The 19,600-nt window shown below is 43.1% G+C and overlaps 2 protein-coding genes across 2 annotated transcripts in view; one reads left to right on the top strand and one right to left on the bottom strand.

Moving 5' to 3' along the window:
- TRIM21 (tripartite motif containing 21) lies at nucleotides 1-10,883 on the bottom strand. Its single transcript, XM_055141081.1, has 7 exons — nucleotides 10,832-10,883; nucleotides 6,666-7,111; nucleotides 5,707-5,802; nucleotides 4,203-4,433; nucleotides 1,656-1,678; nucleotides 925-1,025; nucleotides 1-664 (listed from the first exon to the last, which is right to left on the bottom strand). Exons 2-7 carry the CDS (start codon nucleotides 7,068-7,070, stop codon nucleotides 114-116), a joined length of 1,407 nt encoding a protein of 468 aa, XP_054997056.1. The 5' UTR covers nucleotides 7,071-7,111; nucleotides 10,832-10,883; the 3' UTR covers nucleotides 1-113.
- LOC129405917 (olfactory receptor 51G2-like) overlaps nucleotides 10,219-19,600 on the top strand; it is an 18,769-nt gene continuing 9,387 nt past the window's right edge. The window contains exons 1-2 of the mRNA XM_055143638.1: nucleotides 10,219-10,240; nucleotides 10,892-11,026. Coding sequence (XP_054999613.1) covers nucleotides 10,219-10,240; nucleotides 10,892-11,026 — 157 coding nt within the window. The remainder of the gene's footprint in view (nucleotides 10,241-10,891; nucleotides 11,027-19,600) is intronic.

The following is a 19,600-nucleotide window of genomic DNA, read 5'->3' on the forward strand; positions in this document are numbered from 1 at the left end:
GTTTCCTTGTTGGTATTCTTCTTGACACCTCTGTAAAGACAGAGCTGGTTCAAATTCACAGGAAAATGTGGCAAGTTCAATGACTGAGTTTGTATCAAGTGGTCCAGTGGATCCTACAATCCCATCCTCAGGGGACAGAGGGTCAGAGGAGATGCATTTCTTCCGTTGTCATTGAAACCAGTATTGAAGAAGGGCCGCAGAGGTCCATTGAAGACACATTCAGAGAAGGTGTAGATGAGAGAGCCATGGTCAGTGATATTGTAGAAGGACACAGTTCTGGCCTCACAGTCCAGGAAGATTCCAACCTGACATGGAGGCACCTGAAGGTGGAGTGGAGTCTGGGGAGAGGTGCCAGCCTGATACTGTTGTTTGCCCCATAACCAAATTGTCCAGAAGCCATTTTGGGGGCAGAGCCAAATATGTCCCTTTCTCTGCACGGAGTCTCGACATACTCCCAGGTCCCACGCATCCTTTCCTGTCACATCTACTTCCCAGTAAAACTTCCCAGAGTCAAAGTGCTGGACACCCAAAACCATGGGATAACTATCAAATCTCTCCTTATTTTCAGGCACTTGTTGCTGGGTCTTTCCAAGCCTTACTTGTCTCTGATTCTTTGAAAGTATGAGCCATGGATTGGCTGTGTGAGGATCCAGAGTGACATTTACTGCAGAGAGAATGGGGACACAGTCAGGCTGGGAGAAGGGGGGTCAATAACTGCCCTTATAAAATGAAAATGAGGAGGTGACCTTAGGGCTCTCTGAGAGAGGAAAGAACCCCTAGTCCCCACCCTTGCCTTTCCTTCTTTCATCTGAGTACTACTTCCTTTACCCTGGCATCTCTCCCCAATCCTGGGATGTGTCATACCCTCCTCCTTTCCTTCTGTTCTCCAGAAGGCTAGCCACATACTCTTCATGCTTTCCTCACCTCCGTACATCCTCAGCATCTTCTTTAATCCCGGCACATGGCACGTGTCCGTCAAGTGCAGGGAAGTAAGGTTCAGCTCCTTCAGGTTCCAAGACTCACTCCTGAGGGAAACAATTGGAAACCTAGTCATTTTTTTCTCCCATTTTTCATCCCTAAACCCCAATGCTAAACCTCTAATAATTTACTTTCAGTGCAAATATAAAGTGAGCTCTTATGTTAGGATCTTTGGGAGTGAGGAACATTGAATTCCTACCAGGTGTTTCTCATCCCACGAGTCTCTGTACCTGGGGTAGACTTTCTCCTCTCCAAGAGAAAGGTTACCTCTCAAGCATATTGTTTCATTTTATAAACATCTTATCTATCCATAATCACTCATTTTCAGAAACTTCAAGAAGTCTTGCTCAGGCTGTGGGTTTTATTCATGGATCTTTCAGGGAACTAGGTAACCAGTAGTTTTTAAAGGAGTCCAAGCAGGCTGCCTGCTCATAACTTCCCAGGACTTCCTGATTAGGAATTGACTTTGTGAAGATGTTACAGTGAATTACTGTGGATAACACACTGAGATGTCTACTATTTAGCCCAGTGAGATGAGAAAATTGTGTATAAAGAGTGAATCTTCCAGAATATGGAAAGATGGGGGAAAACTTTATACTTTTTAATTTTTTAAATCTCAATAACTTTTTTTTATAGGTTTGTATGTTGTGTCCTTCTCTGACAAAATCTCTCCTTACCTTTCCAGGACAATTTTCACCTCCTGAGGGAAAAAAGAGACAAACAGTAAGTTCTGGAGTTCCATGTTTATAATGGAAGCTTTTGTTCTGTTGGTGAGATCCTATTCTGAGGTCATCAGAACTTTTCTCTTTCCAATCACTTTGGGTCAAGACCCAAGGTGTTTCCATGAAAAGTTTTTTATTTTAGTTTTGATAACATGGTTACAATAGTGTTTAATTTTATAGCATTGATGCATAAATTACTACACCCTACCACCACCAAAGTGCCATAACCCTTTCACACTTATTTCATTTAACACAATGCTCTCTGGTTCCATCCATGTTGCAGCAAATTGCATTCCATTCTATATCTATATAAAACTACAACATTTTTTTAAGACCCGACATTTTTGGCGAGAAAGGAACCGAATGTAATGTAATCTGAAAGTTCAGCTTCTATGGAAAGCCATATGTAGATCTCTCCAAAAACTAGGAATACAGTTCCCATACAATACAGAGACACTGCTTCTTGGCATCTAACTCCAAAACACAGAAACATTAATTTTAAAGGATATATGTACAGCTATGCTTATCTTAGCACTTAGTACAATAGCCAAGATAAGGAAACAACTCAAGTGCCCACCTACGGATAAATGGATCAAGAAGTTGCAGTATATATGCACAATAAAATACTATGCAGCTCTAAGAAAGGGGGGGGGGAATCTGTTTACTTGCTTTTCTTCCAAGCCCACATTTGCTCTGAAATATTCCTCTCTATCTCTCCCCTCATATGTCTCTGAATTCTAAATTTCTTTTAATGAAAACTTTTGCTTCACTTAAAAAAATTATGCAATTTACTAAAACATGGATGCAATTAGAGGATATCAAGTAAGTCAGAAGGAAAAGGATAGATATATAATTATCTCTCTTATGGGCTGGAGTGATAGCACAGTGGGTATAGCGTTCACCTTGCATGTAGCCAATCCAGGTTCGATTCATCTGCCTCTCTCAGAGAGCCCGGCAAGCTACCGAGAGTATCTTGCCTGCACGGCAGAGCCTGGCAAGCTACCTGTGGCGTATTCAATATGCCAAAAACAGTAACAAGTCTCACAATGGAGACGTTACTGGTGCCTGCTCGAGCAAATCAATGAGCAGTGACAGTGACAGTGACAGTGATATATGGGACTTACAATACACAGTAAGATACTAGCAAAGGGCCAAAGACAAGAGAACTGAGTCTGGGCAGGGTGGGAGGGGTGCAGAGGGGGGCTGAAGGGGAGAGGCCTTTAGGACTTGGGGAGGGTTGCGGGGACTCTGGTGATGGGCGTAGTATGGAATCATATACACATGAAACTATCATTAACAGTAAATCACAGTGCTTTAACCAATGAAGATAAAATAATTAAAAAAATAGAAAAACAGTTACACCTAAGACATTTCTAATTAGACTTGAGCAAAAGTAATGTATGGATGCTTGTGAAAAAATAAAAACCCATCATGGGTGATATAGTGGTGGAGGGTCTTAGGTACTACTTTGGTTGTGGTCAGGCATAGTGATCTTGCACATCAATACCATAAATTTTAGCACTATTATAAATATGACACTTAAACCACACAAAAAATATTCATTTATATGTTGCCAACAAAGAGATCCACTTCAGATATAAAGACACACAGATTGAAAGTAAAAGTACTGAAAAAGCGTGCAACTATTCCATGCAACTAGAAATAGAAAAAGCTGATATTGTCATATTTATATCAGACCAAACAAACTTCCAAATGATAACCTAATAAAGGGATCATCCAGAAAGAGGGTATAGGGTTGTCAATATTTATATATGCAAAAAGTAAAGTAACAGTCTCAAAAGGAAAACAGATAGAACTATAAAAATCCTTCGAGATATGTAATATTATAATATACATTAAACTTATGAGAAATCTGAAAGCTGAAGGAATTTGGGATTGAGAGACAGCTCAGGATTCAGGGTACATGCCTTGGGCATGGACCATGGGAAAGTACCAGACTTTGTATCCCAGCACCAAATAGCTCCCTGAACACAATTTAGGTGTTGCCCTGGAGGCTCCTAAGAAACTCCTAAGCAACACTGGTTGTGGCCTCAGTGGTCCCTAGTACTGCTGGGTTCAAGTACCTCATCACCTGGTTCTAGCATCGAACCATCCAGCCTGGTTAGCAGAGGATTAGTTGGAGTAGTTCATGGAGCGCCTGCACCATGCTTGTGAGCATCCTCTTCTTCCTCCTCCCCTCCCCCACCAAAAGAATTTTCTCAAGGTCACATACCTAGAACAAGGTACTTACTGGGAGTCAATTACCAGGGATATTGTATATTTTAATATTCCTTCCTAATTATGTAACTGTTCCATGCTTGAATGCAATTATTCACAGTTGCCTGCAATTTTCTTGAGCAAAAGAAACTAGAACTCAATGTAGAGTAAAGCAACTGGAAACCTGATCCCAAGTTTCTGTTTGCTCTAGTGGCAGCCCTAAGGAACCCTGACCTTTTCCAGCTACTCCCGACTCTCAGGTGGGGAGGCTTCCCCAGTTCTCACCGACAGCAGTTCCAAGGCAGAGCCCCGACTTCTCCGCTCCAGCTCTGCGATCAGCTCCTGCAGGGCCTGGCTCTGTTGGGCCAACTCGGCCTCTGTCTCCCCCAGGATTCTCAGCTGTTCCCTCTCATCCTTCTCTAGTTTCTGCAGTTGCCTCTGCTCCTCTTCATCCAGTAAGTTTTTCTGTTTCACAAACTCTGCATGAATCTTTATTTTCTGTGTCTCAACCTTTTCCTATGGTGTCAATGGAAAGAAAGAGGTGCTAAGTCTTGAAAATGGTATCAACATATATTTTTATTCCCTTTAAATGTATCATCCTGGCTTCATCTGGGAAGAAAGAGTCACTGACCGAGATACAGACATAATTTTTCTAGGGAGGTAGGTAGGAGAGACTTCTGGGACCAGGAGGGGGCTGGGATGGTAAGGGGTACACTGCACCCACAGCTTCGCCAGCTTATAATAGACTTTCCTCATCCTCCTTCAAAACCCGATCGCTCAAATCTATCCTTTGTCTTCATACTTAAGTTACAGAAAGACTGATACCAGATCCACCCCAATTATATCACACCTCTTAAGTTCTGGGGAAAGACAGTGTTTGAGATAGACTTGGCTTGCCGCCTTCTGCTTGGGATTGGAAAGTCACCACATAACACAGGATGATATTCCTTGATATCAGAGCCTTTTTCTTTCCCTGACCCAAATCTTCCAGAAGCCTCTGGGCTTCTTTTACTAGTCTCTACACTTTGACTAACTCCTCCCCACCCCCCGCCCCAAATTTAGTTCTTCATTACACTTTGGATCACTGACCTCAGCATGGTCAAGCATGTCCAGACCATCTAATCAAGTTGTTTTTTTCTATCTCAAGACTTGGTAGTCCACTTGGTATGTGAACCAGAGGAGGTAAAAACACAAGAACATCAACCAAGATAATAATATTTGCAGGTAGCTACAGCCCTCGCCCATTTCATTTTTTTTTGAAAGGGGTGGGGGGCACACCCGTCTATGCTCAGGGGTTACTCCTGGCTCTATACTCAAGTATTACACTTGATGGTGTGCAAGGGACCACAGGGGATGCTGGCGATCGAACCCGGGTCAGCTGCGTGCAAGGTAAATGCCCTACCCACTGTACTATTACTCTGTCACCATTGCCATTTCTCTGTAGGCTTGCAGTTGTGTGTCTCTCCTGGGACACCCCTGAACCAGGCATGAAGGCATTGGTGCTGTCACCCCCTAAAATTATTCTAGTTCTGCAGCTTTTTTAGCTGCAGAAGTTTTAGGATTGGACTTGCCCCCTTTGGAACCTTCTCCTAAGTCTCTTTATCTTCCTAATTAGGAACTCCACCCATTTTGCTCCCCTCTGTCAGGAGACATAGGAAGCAGCATGCTGGTCCTTGGAGAGTGAGACATCTGAATTCTGTCACTCCTCCAAAAGGCATAACTACTGTAGGACTTTCTTAAAACAGTGCCAAGTTTTCCAGTCTGTGATTTCCTTCCTCAAAATTCTTGCCTTCCAGGCTGCTCTTTGCGTGACAATATCCGTTTCCAATTTCTCAGCCAACACCTGTTCTTTTCTCAGTTTCTCCAATGCAGCCTGGAGTTTCTCCTGCAGAGAAAGATAGCAGTTAGTACCTGGCACCCCAGGCTAAGAAGTGGGGGTGTGGTGGTGGTATGAAGTGGCTGAAGAGTAGAGAAGGAGGGAGGAATAGAATCTGGTTCTGTCAAATGGGAAGACTTTGGCAGAAGCCTGATGTTTCTCACAAAATAGAGCCCCTCCATTGGGGTGGCAGGAAAGCTCTAATAGAGGACACAAGGAAACATGATTCTTGCACCATGTTCTCCTACTATATCTCATGCCTCTGGGGAGTGAGACAGCTGTGATAAGCGTGAAATTTGTTCTTTCAATTTGACATGGACTGTGGGATATACTTGTCTTCTCTTTAATTCCTCACACCCACAGGCGACTCTTCCAACTCTATCTTTGGGGAACAAAAAACTCACCAAGGCCTCATCTTTCTTTTGGGGGAAAAGAACTCCCAAATGGTTCTATGGGGGCAGAGAGATTAAGATAATACACAAGTTAAAATGTTTGCCTTGCCTATGGCCAATCTTGGCTCAATCCTCAGTGCTCTGAGTATTATCAGGAATGATATTTGAGCATGAGCCAGGAGCAAGCCTTGAGCACCACTGCGTGTGGCCACCAAAACAAAGTAAAAAATAAAACTCCCAAATCAGAGCCCTTGAAAAAATCCAAGAGCTTTTCTAAGGACTCAAGGTCTCCTCAGATTCTTGGGCTATAGATACACATAGTGGTGCTGGGGTGCCTCCAGTGTTGCACCCAGCAATGCTTAGGGCATCATGCGGGACGGATCTGGGGTCGGATGCATGTAAGGCATGCGCCTTAGCCTTTGTGCAGTCTCTGACCCCCTTGTGTCCTTTATCACTTCATGCCTTTGTTCCCAGCCTCACCTGATACTCCTGAGCAGCCTCCTCAATTGGGACCATGTGGTGGTCACGATGTTTCCCGGACTGGGAACATACCCAGCAAAGGGCCTTGCCATCCTTCTCACAGAAAAGGTGAAGTTTCTCTCCATGCACCCCACACCTCTCCCACTGTGCACCCTCCTTGTCCTGGACCATTTGTCTAAGGTTGTCTATCAAATTGGCTAGTTGTCGGTTGGGCCGCAGACTGTTGAGCAGAAACTTGTGTCGGCACACAGGACAGACTCCGCCTCCAATTTTTCCCACTTCCATGATGCATTCCCGGCAAAACCCATGGCCACACTCAATGCTCACAGGCTCTACCATGGGATCCAGACAGATGGCGCACGTGACTTCCTCCCACATCTTTTCTAAAGGCATTGCTGAAGCCATCAGGTAATAACCGTATTAGCACAGTGGAGATCTCTGTTGACCTAGTGGGGAGAGAAGAAAAAGAGAAGGGTTTTGTGAAAAGAAAAAAAAAAAAACAAAAACAAAACAATTCAAGGGGAAACACAGAGAAAGATAACTCAAAAAGGTAAAAAAACAGACATATCAACCAAAAGAGAAAGCAAACTTACTGAAATAGCTCAGAGAACGCAGTTTAGAATTTTCTTTTCATCATGTTACTCTCTGCCTAACCCCTCAATGTCCCAAAATGGTTTGTTAATACTTTTCCATCTTAGCCACACAGTGCTCTGTTATGAGAAGCTCATCATAACGGCGGCTAAACATTTACCTTACACCTTCTATGTGCCAGAAAAGTTGTTCATTTTTGTATGCTTTCTATACATATTTGTTAATCTGTGTAATAATGCAGATTAGTATATCACTATAGCAGCTCTAGTATACAGCTGACCCTTGAATTACACAAATTTGAACTATGGGTGTCCACTTATAAGCATCTTTTCTTTTCTTTTTTTTTTTTTTTTTGCTTTTTTGGGTCACATCTGGTGATGCACAGGGGTTACTCCTGGCTCTGAGCTCAGGAATTACTCCTGGTGTTGCTCAGAGGACCATATGGGATGCTGGGAATTGAATCCGGGTCGGCCGCTTGCAAGGCAAACGCCCTACCTGCTGTGCTATCGCTCCAGCCCCTTACATGCATATTTTCTTTTCTTCTTCTTTTTTTTTAATAAATTTATTTATTTTTAATTAATGAATCACCATGAGGGTACAGTTACGGATTTATACACATCTGTGCTTATGCTTCCTCCATACAAAGTTCGGGAACCCATCCCTTCACCAGTGCCCATACTCCACCACCAGTAAACCCAGCATCCCTCCCATCCTCCCCAATCCCATCTCCCCCCACCCCACCCTGTCACTGTGGCAGGGTATTCCCTTCTGTTCTCTCCCTCTAATTAGCTATTGTGGTTTGCAATAAAGTTGTTGAGTGGCCACTGTGCTCAGTCTCTAGCCCTCATTCAGCCCGCAACTCCCTTCTCCCACATGGCCTTCGACTATATTATAGTTGGTGATCCCTTCTCTGAGTTGCCCTTTCCCCAGAATGTGAGGCCAGCCTCCTAGCCATGGAGTCAACCTCCTGGTAGTTGTTTCTACAATTCTTGGGTGTTAGTCTCCCACTCTGTTATTCTATATGTCATAGATGAGTGCAATCTTTCTATGTCTGTCTCTCTCTTTCTGACTCATTTCACTTAGCATGAAACTTTTCATGCCGATCCACTTAAATAAAAAATTTGTGACCTCCTTTTTTCTAACAGCTGCATAGTATTCCATTGTATAGATGTACCAAAGTTTCCTCAACCAGTCATCCGTTCTAGGGCATTCGGGTTTTTTCCAGATTCTGGCTATTGTAAACAGTGCTGCGATGAACATACATGTGCATATGCCATTTCGATTATACTTTTTTGCCTCTCTGGGATATATTCCCAGCAGTGGTATTGCTGGGTCAAATGGGAGCTCAATTTCTAATTTTTTGAGAATCGTCCATATTGTTTTCCAGAAGGGCTGAACCAGTCGGCATTCCCACCAGCAGTGTAGAAGGGTCCCTTTCTCGCCACATCCTCTCCAGCAGCGGTTGCTTTTGTTCTTTTGGATGTGCGCTAGTCTCTGTGGTGTGAGGTGGTATCTTGTGGTTGTTTTGATCTGCATCTCTCTGATGATTAGTGATGTAGAGCACTTTTTCATGTGCCTTTTGGCCATTCGTATTTCTTCTTTGGTAAAGTTTCTGTTCATTTCTTCGCCCCATTTTTTGATGGGGTTGGCTGTTTTGTTCTTGTAGAGTTCAACCAGTGCTTTATATACCATTGATATCAACCCCATATCTGATGGGTATTGTGTAAATATCCTTTCCCATTCTGTGGATAGTCTTTGGATTCTGGTCACTGTATCTGTTGCGGTTTACATGCATATTTTCTTATAAATAGTTGTTTACTTTAAGTATGAACAAAGTAACTATATAACTGTAAGTGAATATTCTCTTCTTTACCAATTTCTTAACGTTTTCTTTCTCTAGCTCACCTAGGATAAGAATTCAATGTATAGGGCTAAAGAGACTGTCTAGGGACTACAGGCACCGGAGCCTGGTTCAGTACTGGCACCTCATGTGGTCTGGTCTCTGTAGCCCCACCGTGAGTGATTCCTAAGTACAGAGCCAGGAGTAAGCCCTGAGCACTGGCAAGTGTGGGTCCCAAACAAAATATAATTAATAATAAATAAAACATGTGAAATGCATGTGAATCCATTGTTCATGTTATTTGTAAGGCTCCCAGTCAACAACAAGCTATTAGTCTTTTTGGAATCAAAAATACCTGGGGCAGAGTAGCACCCAGGTTGTTTATGAGTTGATGGCATATAGGCACTGTCGTAGCACTGTCGTCCCATTGTTCATGGATTTGCTCGAGCGTGTACCAGTAACGTCTCCATTGTGAGACTTGTTGTTACTGTTTTTGGCATATGAATATGCCACAGGTAGCTTGTCAGGCTCTGCTGTGTGGGAGGGATGCTCTTGATAGCTTGCCGGGTTCTTTGAGAGGGACGGAGGAATTGAACCCAGGTCTGTTGCGTGTAAGGCAAACGCCCTACCCGCTGTGCTATTAAGTATGATTAACAATGCTGTGCCCACTTAAAAAACTGAGTTACTTGTTTTCTATGATTGGTTTTAGAAAGCTCATTTTATATTTTGAATCAAGTTCTTTATCTATCATTTGCAAATGTTTTCTCCAGTCTCTGGCATGTCTTGTCATTCTCTTTGTGGTGTCTTTGGAAGAGCAGAGATTTTAAATTGAAATAAAGTGTTTATCTTCTCACCTATAATAGATTATGCTTTCTGTGTCATAGCTAAGAAAGTTTTTCCTAACTCAAGTTCACAAAGATTTTCTCCCATACCATCATAAAGAAGTTTTATAGTTATGGGTATTCTATTTAAACCTATGATCAATTTTGACTTACCTTTTCTTTAATACAGTCTTTGCCTTTGATGAGAATGAGAATAAGAAGCATAGGGAAGTAAAGCATGGAGGTGCATATAAAGTGAATATAAAAACATTTGTGTGTATTTTAACAGGTACATGCACTAATGCACTTAAGGACAGATACAGGTGAGTATATGAAAAGTATCTATCTGTGTATATACATATAATATCAGACCAAACATACAAATAATACCAGATCTCATAAATATGAGGACCAGCCCACTGGTGGTCCTTCTCTCAATTACCCCAAACCTGTTAACTGCCCTCATTTTCTTCAGTGGACGGTGTTTTTCCTTTTGGGTCACAAGCAGTGGTGCTTAGAGGCTATTCTTTCAGGATCACTCCCCCCTCCCCACATATGATGCCAGAATCCCACCCTAGACTCCTGTATGCTGGCCCTCTGACTAATCTCCCCAGCCCTACACATTTTTCAACACACTGGAGGGGACATTTGGAAATGAGGGTGCCAGGGATTGCAGACCTACTCCTCACTGGGCTACCCTGGGCCACCCTCCCTGCTCCAATGCCAGCGTCAGGGCACCCCAGTCCCTTCCAAACCTAGTTCCCAATCCAACCTCTTCCCAGGCATGTGACCATCTCCTATAGGAAGCGCCGGGCTCTGGACACGGGAAACCGGGTCCAAAGTTTCTTGGGGCGGGGGTCACGCTGAAAAAAACACCTGGGCTAGGGAAAAGAGGCGTAGTGGGGTGGACTTACCAGTTCGGGGCACTCCACATTGACAGGGCTGCCAATTTCACTTTCGTTTTCCTGCCAAAGGCGAGTCGGAGAAGGAGGCGGAGTGTGGGAGGAGCGATGGGCCGGGCGGGACGCTGGAGAGCGGGTGGGCGGGCGCTGGGTGGAGGAGGAGCGAGCCAGGCCCGGGAGTGCGGTCCGGCGAGCTCCGGGCCGCAGGTATCAGAGTCTGGCTCAGCCTTCGGCTTCCTGCAGGCTGTGACCCAGTGACAGCGGAACTGCCTCTAGTCCTGGGTTCCCCACGTCGCTATTCCCTGGAGGAGTCGAGTACCCAGTCTGCTAGAGGGAGTCAGGCTGGGTTCCAGCGCTCCGTCCTCACCTCCAGGTGCGCCTCCAGCATCACTCAAGGGTGCAGCTCCTTGTAGGAAGCTTTAATAGGAGGATAGTCCCCCGAGGAGTTTTCTCTGACATGCAGCTCCCAGAAATAAATTCATCTTCAGGAACCTTGTTACCTTAGTCTTGTTACTAAGGCAGATACCACACAGCGAGTGCTTGAGAAAGAAACTGACAACTACTGAGCATCAACTGTGGTCCTGTTCCTGCTTTAGGGATTTTCTGAAATTACAATTATTATTGTTAGCCGGAGTATTAATTATATATATGTTAATTGAATCACTGTGTGATAGACCCTTACAAAGCTGTTCATGATTACATTTCAGTTTCAGTTATACAGTGTTCCAACACCCATCTCTCCACCAGTGCACTGGTTCACTGCACCAGTTTCCCCAGGTTCTCTCCCATCACAGTCTGCCTCTATGGCAGGCATTTTTCTTCTTCTTCTCTCTCTCTCCTTCTCCCCCTTCTCCCCCCACTTTTTTGGGCATTGTGGTTTGCCATACAGATACTGAAAGGTTATCAGGTATATCGCTTTACCTACTTTTAACAGTCAGTTCTTGTCCAGCATGTTAATTTTCAGTTATTATTGTCATACTGATCCCTTTTCTATCTTAGCTCTCCACTGCCCCACACTCTTAATTATATTTTTGGGTTATAATTTTACATGTACAGCTCAGTGAGATTGAATTATTCACATTGTCATATCATCTCACCATGAAACTATAATTCCCCTTTCCACTCAGACCCAGGCAACTGCTATTCACACATAAACTATTCACACAGGATGGCCTTTCCTGGATTAGAAATAAAAAGACTTTCAAATATTTTTTAATGTTTTAAATTTTGTGTACTTTTTTTACTTAGGCATGGTGATTTGTCATACTGCTAATGTTTCGGGAATATCATTAGGCCAATAAGATAACTCAAATGGTAGAGCATATGGCAGGCACGTCCAAGGCACTCAGGTCAATCCTGGACACCACATGGCCCATGAATATCAACAGTCTGAGAAGCATCATATTACCAGCCCTAAGCACCACATCACCAGACTCATATCACCAGGAGTGACTCACAGATCCTATTTTTAAAAAGAAAAAAATTAAAGATCAACAGCAAAGACTTATGGATAGAAATATGGATAGAGTGTGGGGCAGTGGATAGCTAAGATAGAAAAGGGATCAATACACTGAGGGGCTGGAGTGATAGCATAGTGGGTAGGGCGTTTGCCTTGCACACAGCCAACCCAGGTTCGATTCCCAGCATCCCATATGGTCCCCCAAGCACAGCCAGGAGTAATTCCTGAGGGCAGAGCCAGGAGTAACCCCAGAGCATTGCTGGGTGTGATCCCTCCCAAAAAAGAAATATACACTGAACTTCAAAGGGTCCAGAGAAAGAACACATTTTGCTCCATATGAACATCTACCAGAATGCATCTGGTATAGAGAAAGCACTCCATACTCTATTTGTTAAGAGGACCAATCTTATGGCTGCTCTTAAGTCTCTCCCCCAGCCACCTGTTGCTTAGTCAATAGGCTCACATGCCAGTGTCTACACTATCAATGGTAAATAGATATTCCTTGGTAAGAAAAGTCCTTGCTATGGTGCTTAAGTAGAGTCTTTCTATACTATGATCATTTGGATGGAAAGAGCCAACACTGAGCCTATTTTTTTTTTACCAGTTTTAGTAGGGTCTGAATAGTCTTCTAGTGACACATTAGTTACATCGACTCTGAACAATCTCCTAATGGCACATTACTTACATTGAGTTAACATCAATTTTTCCCAGAAAATTTTATTTGCCTTTCCAGACTCCCACCTGGATTCTAAGCACAGCACCTCATATAGTCCTCTGAGAGCTGCCAGGAGTGATCCCTGAGTGCATCATCAGAAGTAAGATTTGAGCACTGCTGGGTATATCCCTTAAAATAATATAGAAGTTGAGAACTTTGCTGTACTCTTGTTTAGCAGCATACACTACCAGAACATATAATTAATACCTCACTAATCTCCAGTTAAAACACAATGAATAGGGGGCTGGAGTGATAGCATAGCATAGCAGGTAGGGCATTTGCCTTGCATGGGGCCGACCCGGGTTCAAATCCCAGCATCCCATATGGTTCCCTGAGCACTGCTAGGAGTAATTCCTGAGTGCAGAGCCAGGAATAACCCCTGTGCATCGCCAGGTGTGACCCCAAAACAAAAAAAAAAACCACAACAAATAAAGGAATCATCAGTTTTGTAAATGGTTCAAAGACCATTGAATTTCATGTTTTAGAATCAATAGACTAGGGAAAAATCCCTTACAGCCAGATAGAATTGATTTTTTTAATCTCGTTATTTCCTTTATTATTTTCTCTCTCACTCCAGGTTTGAGAGATGACCCCACAGAGCCATTTTTAGTAGATTTAAGGCAAAGAGAGCATCTGAGTAAGAGGTGTTAAGAGAGCTAAAGAAAAACAAACAAGAAAAGGAGAGCTAAAGAAAGGAGATAAAATATAGAAACTAAGGTCTTGCATTGCATGTGGCCAACCTGGTTCAACTCCTAGCACTGCAATGTGGTCCCTCGAGCACTATCATGAGTTATCCCTGAGCATGGAGTCAGGAACAAGCCTTGAGCACAGCTGTTTATGCTCTTCTGCCCCCTGCATCCCCTCCAAAATGGGAAAAAACCTTTTCATATTTTACCACATTATCACTATAGATTTACACCTAAATTTTCTCTTGTGAAACATGGGGTGACATGATTATGTGAAGCTTTAAATTTTTTTTGAGAGTACCAACATCTTATAACCTAGTTCTCCCTCTTGGAGAACCTGGCAAGCTACCGAGTGTTTCCTGTGAGCGTGGGAGAGCCTGGAAAACTCCCTGTGGCGTATTCATATGCCAAAACCAGTAACAATGATGGGTCTCATTCCACTGACCCTGAAAGAGCCTCCAATGTGGCACCATTGGGAAGGATGAGTAAAGAGAGGCGGCTAAAATTTCAGGGCTAGCCTCGGCGCCATTTTTCTTTTTTTGCTCTTAACTTATTTATTTATTTATTTATTTATTTATTTTATTAGTGAATCTCCATGAGTTACAGTTACAAACTTATGAACTTTCATGTTTGCATTTTGTTTATATTCCTCCACCAGTGCCCAGTCCCCTCCACCAATGTTCCCAGCATCCCTCCCACCCTCCCTCCCCATCCCCCCCACCCCACCCCACCTCTGTGGAAGGGCATTCCCTTTTGTTCTCTCTCTCCTTTTGGGTGTTGTGGTTTGCAACAGTAGCACTGCGTGGCCATCGTGTTTGATCTATATTCTATTTTTCAGCGTGCATCTCCCATCCTGTGCGGGTCCTCAAAACACACTTTACCTGGTGTTCCATTCTCTATGAGAGCTGCCCCTTCCTCCAGAGTGTGAGACCAGCTTCCAAGCCATGGAGCCAACCTCCTGGTACTTATCTCTACTATTCTTGGGTGTTAGTCTCCTATTCTGTTATTTTATATTCCACAGATGAGTGCAATCTTTCTGTGTCTGTCTCTTTCTGACTCATTTCACTTAGCATGATACTTTCCATGTTGATCCACTTATATGCAAAAGTCATGACTTCATCTTTTCTAACAGCTGCATAGTATTCCATTGTGTAGATGTACCAAAGTTTCTTTAACCAGTCATCTGTTCTTAGGCACTCGTTTTTGTTTTTTTTTTTTCGGATTCTGCTATTGTAAACAGTGCTGTGATGAACATACAAGTGCAGATGTCATTTCGACTATACTTTTTTGCCTGTCTGGGATATATTCCCAGAAGTGGTATTGCTGGGTCAAATGGCAGCTCAATTTCTAATTTTTTGAGAAGCGACCATACTATCTTCCAAAAGGGCTGGACCAGTCGGCATTACCACCAGCAGTGTAGGAGGGTCCCTTTCTCCCCAGATCCACGCCAACAGCAGTTGCTTTTGTTCTTTTGGATTTGTGCCAGTCTCTGTGGTGTGAGGTGGTATCTCATAGTTGTTTTGATCTGCATCTCTCTGATGATTAGTGACGAAGAGCATTTTTTCACTCGCCTTTTTGCCATTCGTATTCTTTCCTTGAGAAAATTTCTGTTCATTTCCATCCCCCATTTTTTGATGAGGTTGGGAGTTTTCTTCTTGTACATTTCAACCAGTGCCTTGTATATCCTTGATATTAACCCCTTATCTGATGGGTAGTGGGTGAATATTATTTCTGATTCTGTAGATTGTCTATGTATTTTGGTCACTGTATCTTTTGCAGTGCAGAAGCTTCTTAGTATAATATAGTCCCATTTGTTTATCTCTGTTTCCACTTGGCTGGTCAGTGACATATCATCTTTGAATATACCAGTAGCTTCAATGTTGTGGAGAGTTTTGCCAACCTTGTCTTCAATGTACCTTATGGATTGTGGTCTGATGTTGAGGTCTTTAATCCATTTTGATCTGAATTTTGTGCATGGTGATATGTCAAGATCTAAACCCATTTTTTTACAAGTGGTCGTCCAGTTCTGCCAGCACCATTTGTTGAAGAGGCTTTCTTTGCTCTACTTCAAATTTATTGCTTCATTATCAAAGATGTTCATACAGTTGGGGATGCGTGTAGGGATATTCCACCCTGTTCCATTGGTCTGTGGATCTGCTTTTGGACCAGTACCATGCTGTTTTGATTATTACCGCTTTATAGTAGAGTTTGAGGTTGGAGAGGGTGATGCCTCCCATCGTCCTTTTCCCAAGAATTGCTTTAGCTATTCATGGGTGTTTATTGTTCCATATGAATTTCAGAAGTGTTTGCTCCATTTCTTTGAAGTTTTTCATGGGTATCCTTATAGGGATCGCATTGATTCTGTATAGTGCTTTGGGGAGTATTGCCATTTTGACAATGTTAATTCTTCCTATCCATGAGCACGGAATATGCTTCCATTTCCTCGTGTCCTCTTTTATTTCATTGATTAGCATTTTGTAGTTTCCTTTGTAGAGATCCTTGACCTCTTTAGTTAAGTTGATTCCGAGGTACTTGATTTTCTGGGGCACGATTGTGAAGGGGATTTTTTTTTATGTCACTTTCCTCTATTTCATTATTTGCGTATAGGAAGGCCATGGATTTTTGGGTATTGATTTTATAACCTGCGACTTTACTGTACAAGTCTATTGTTTCTGAGAGTTTCTTGGTAGAGGTTTTGGGTTTCTCTAGGTACAGTATCATATCATCTGCGAATAGTGTGAGCTTCATTTCTTCCTTCCCTATATGAATGCCCTGAATGTCTTTTTCTTCTTGGCACCATTTTGCTGCAACAGTCAGCAGTAAGAATCTGGGCCGGCGGGCACTGAAAGCTGGAGAATGCTCCAGACCCCAGTCCAGGCCAACAACACTGGGGTGCCAGACAGAGAAGGTGCAGACTCTCCGCCTTCTCCATATGGAGCCCCGGTGACACTGAGCTTCTACTAACACAGCTCCAGTATGTGGGACTGGGATATCTCTCCAAACCTTTCCTGATATACAAAAAAAATCACTCAGGAATGGCTCCGCCAACCTTGAGTGGCCATTTTTCCAGAGGTACAGAAGCCCAGCGGCTGCTGGCAGCTACACTCCTGGACTTTGAACTAAACTACGACCTCATGCAGCACTGGGAGGGGAAGGGTTTTTGTCCTTGGGCCTTTTCCCCTTTCAACAGCATGGCGACTACCACAGTTTAGAACCAATTGGACAGAAAGGTAGCAGCTTGCAGTGATGGGACGCATGGGGAATCTCACAATGTGGGTGCAGCAGAACCGGCCCTGCTTCCTGCCCAGATGAGACCTCAAGCGGCCGCCCATGAACAGCTCTCTACTCCTGAACAGTCATGATCCCAGAGGCACACAAACCAATCTCAGAATGCAGTGGCTGCTGGCAGAAATACCTCTGGACTTAATACCAGAATCCCAAAACTGGGCAGCCACTTTCACAACCGTGCATCGTCATGTGCTCTTTGATATCAACAATAGAAAACATATGATCTAATGATGCCATTCTGATAAAATGATGCCATTCCGACAGTTCTGACTGTTGGGGGGGGGTGAAATTCCAAATAATGATAGTGAGTTTTCTGCCAAAAATTGAATGTTATTAAAGTAATGAGAGAGTAAAGTGAAAATCATCTGCCACACAGGCAGAGGGGGAGAGTAAGGGGGGGTCTGCTGGGGTTCTTGGTAGTGGAACATGTGCACTGGTGAAGGGATGGGTGTTTGATCATTGTATGACTGAGACTTGATCCTGAAAGCCCTGTAACTGTTTTCACGGTGATTCAATTAAAAAGCATAAAATTAAAAAATAAATAAATAGATAAAATAAAATCTCAGGGCTAGGACAAATGGAGATGTCACTGAGGCCACTCAAGAAAACCGATGATCAATGGGATGCTGCTGCTGATAATGATGAGTACCAATATAATTTTTTAATTTGCAGTGCTGCTACACCACACCTACTACCAGAGTGCCAGGATCCCTCCACCATTATCCTTCCTACCTCCATACCCATTAGCAACTTCATATCACAGTCCTCTTGAACATAATATCTTAGAGTTCGTTTCCCATTGGGAATTACCTAATCCTTCACTTGGTTTCTTTATATTCTACATATGAGCAAGATCATTTGGTATTTGTCTTTTTTCTTTCTGACTTAGCATGACTTCCTCCAATTCCATCCAAATTGCAGCAAATTTCAAGTATGTCATTGTGTTCCAAAAAGATTCCAAATAAAAATACAAAAGTATTCTAAAAGTATTCAAAAAATATATCATAATTAATTTCTTTATCCACTCATCTTTTGTTAAGTATGTGGGTTGTTTCCAAATCTTGGCTAACATACACAATGCTGTGTTAGACATAGAGTGCATACATATACTTTGGTTTAATATTTTGTTCTGGGGTAGATGCCCAAGAGTAGAATCAAAGGATAATATGGAAGCTTGATTCTTAATGTTTTTGTTGTTGTTTTGGGATCACACCTGGCTGTGCTGAGGTGGTTCACTCCTGGTCGTGCTGGGGGACTATTTGTGGCACCAAGAATCAAACACAGGTCAACTTTAAGCAAGGAAAGTGTCTCTCCCACTGTTCTTTCTTTGACTTATTTCTTAATGTTTTTGAATAGTCTTCAAACCATTTTCCAAAGAGACTAAATCTAGCAAAACCCACAAGCAGTGAATGAGAGTTCTTTATTTTTTTTCACATCCTAACCAGTATTTAATATTTCCTGACTTTTAAAATATAGATCATTCTTGGGGTTAGAGCAATAGTACAGCATATAGGGCACTTACCTTGCACTTGCTTAAACTTGCTTTGTACTTGCCTTGCATGTGGCAGACATGGATTCCAGCCCCCAAACCCTATGTGGTTCCCAGAGCCCACCAGGAGTGACCCCTGAGTGCAGAGCCAGAAGTAAACCCTGAGCACCACCAGGTATGGCCCCAAATTATATATATGTATACGTATATATGCACATATATATAATACATACATTTCTTCCTTCTGTGAGGTGATGTCTCATTGTTATTTTGATTTGCACTTCTCTGATAACCAGTGATGATAAACAATTTTTCATATCTCTGGAGGCCACATTTACATCATCATTGAGGAAGTATTTGCTCATCTCCTCCACTTATTTTTGGGGGACCACATTTGGCGTTGCTTAGGGGCATCCTGATTCTTCTAAGGAGTGACCCCTAAAAACAATTGAGGACCATATGCAAAGATAAATATTGAGAAATCGACTAGGCCTCATTTGGGGTTACAAACTCTATGGTCAAGTTTCTACTTAATGATTCTTAAAGTTTTAATTTTGATGTCACTTTGAAGTTACAAACAAAATCTGTTTTCTTTCAGAACACGAAACATTATAAGAAATTGTACCTTGGACTCTGGGCCCGACGGGATGGGAGTGGAGATCCTCTGCCTGCTTCCCCCAGTGTCCAGCAACCCCCGATTCACGCCCATAAGCTACCTCCTGCCGGTGCCAGATAGTCTCCTCATTGGTCATCATCCAGATCACACAGCTTTTTCTCCCAGAAGGAGTAACATGATGCCTGCCATAGCCATGCCACTGTACTCTGCGCTAGGCAGTTTCACTCGGGGTGCTCCAGAGCGGGGCAGGTGAGAACCCACCCCGCCCCAAGGAACCCAGCCCTGGCAGCCGAAATCTCCAGAACCCAACTGCCGCCAGGCTCAAGGCTGTTCCCCACACACTCGGGCGAGCCTCATGTTATGATTGAACGTATTCCTGGATGGTGCGGCAGCGACATGTCATAAGACAGTTTTCCATAACTAGACAATACAAATTATATTATTATGATTGTGCTTTGGGACAGGGATTGGGGCTTGGGATGGAAACATCACAAATTTGGTGGTGGGAAGGTGTAATGGTGGTGGGAT

Source organism: Sorex araneus, chromosome 6 (assembly GCF_027595985.1).
Source record: "Sorex araneus isolate mSorAra2 chromosome 6, mSorAra2.pri, whole genome shotgun sequence".
In the NCBI taxonomy this organism is placed as follows: domain Eukaryota; kingdom Metazoa; phylum Chordata; class Mammalia; order Eulipotyphla; family Soricidae; genus Sorex; species Sorex araneus.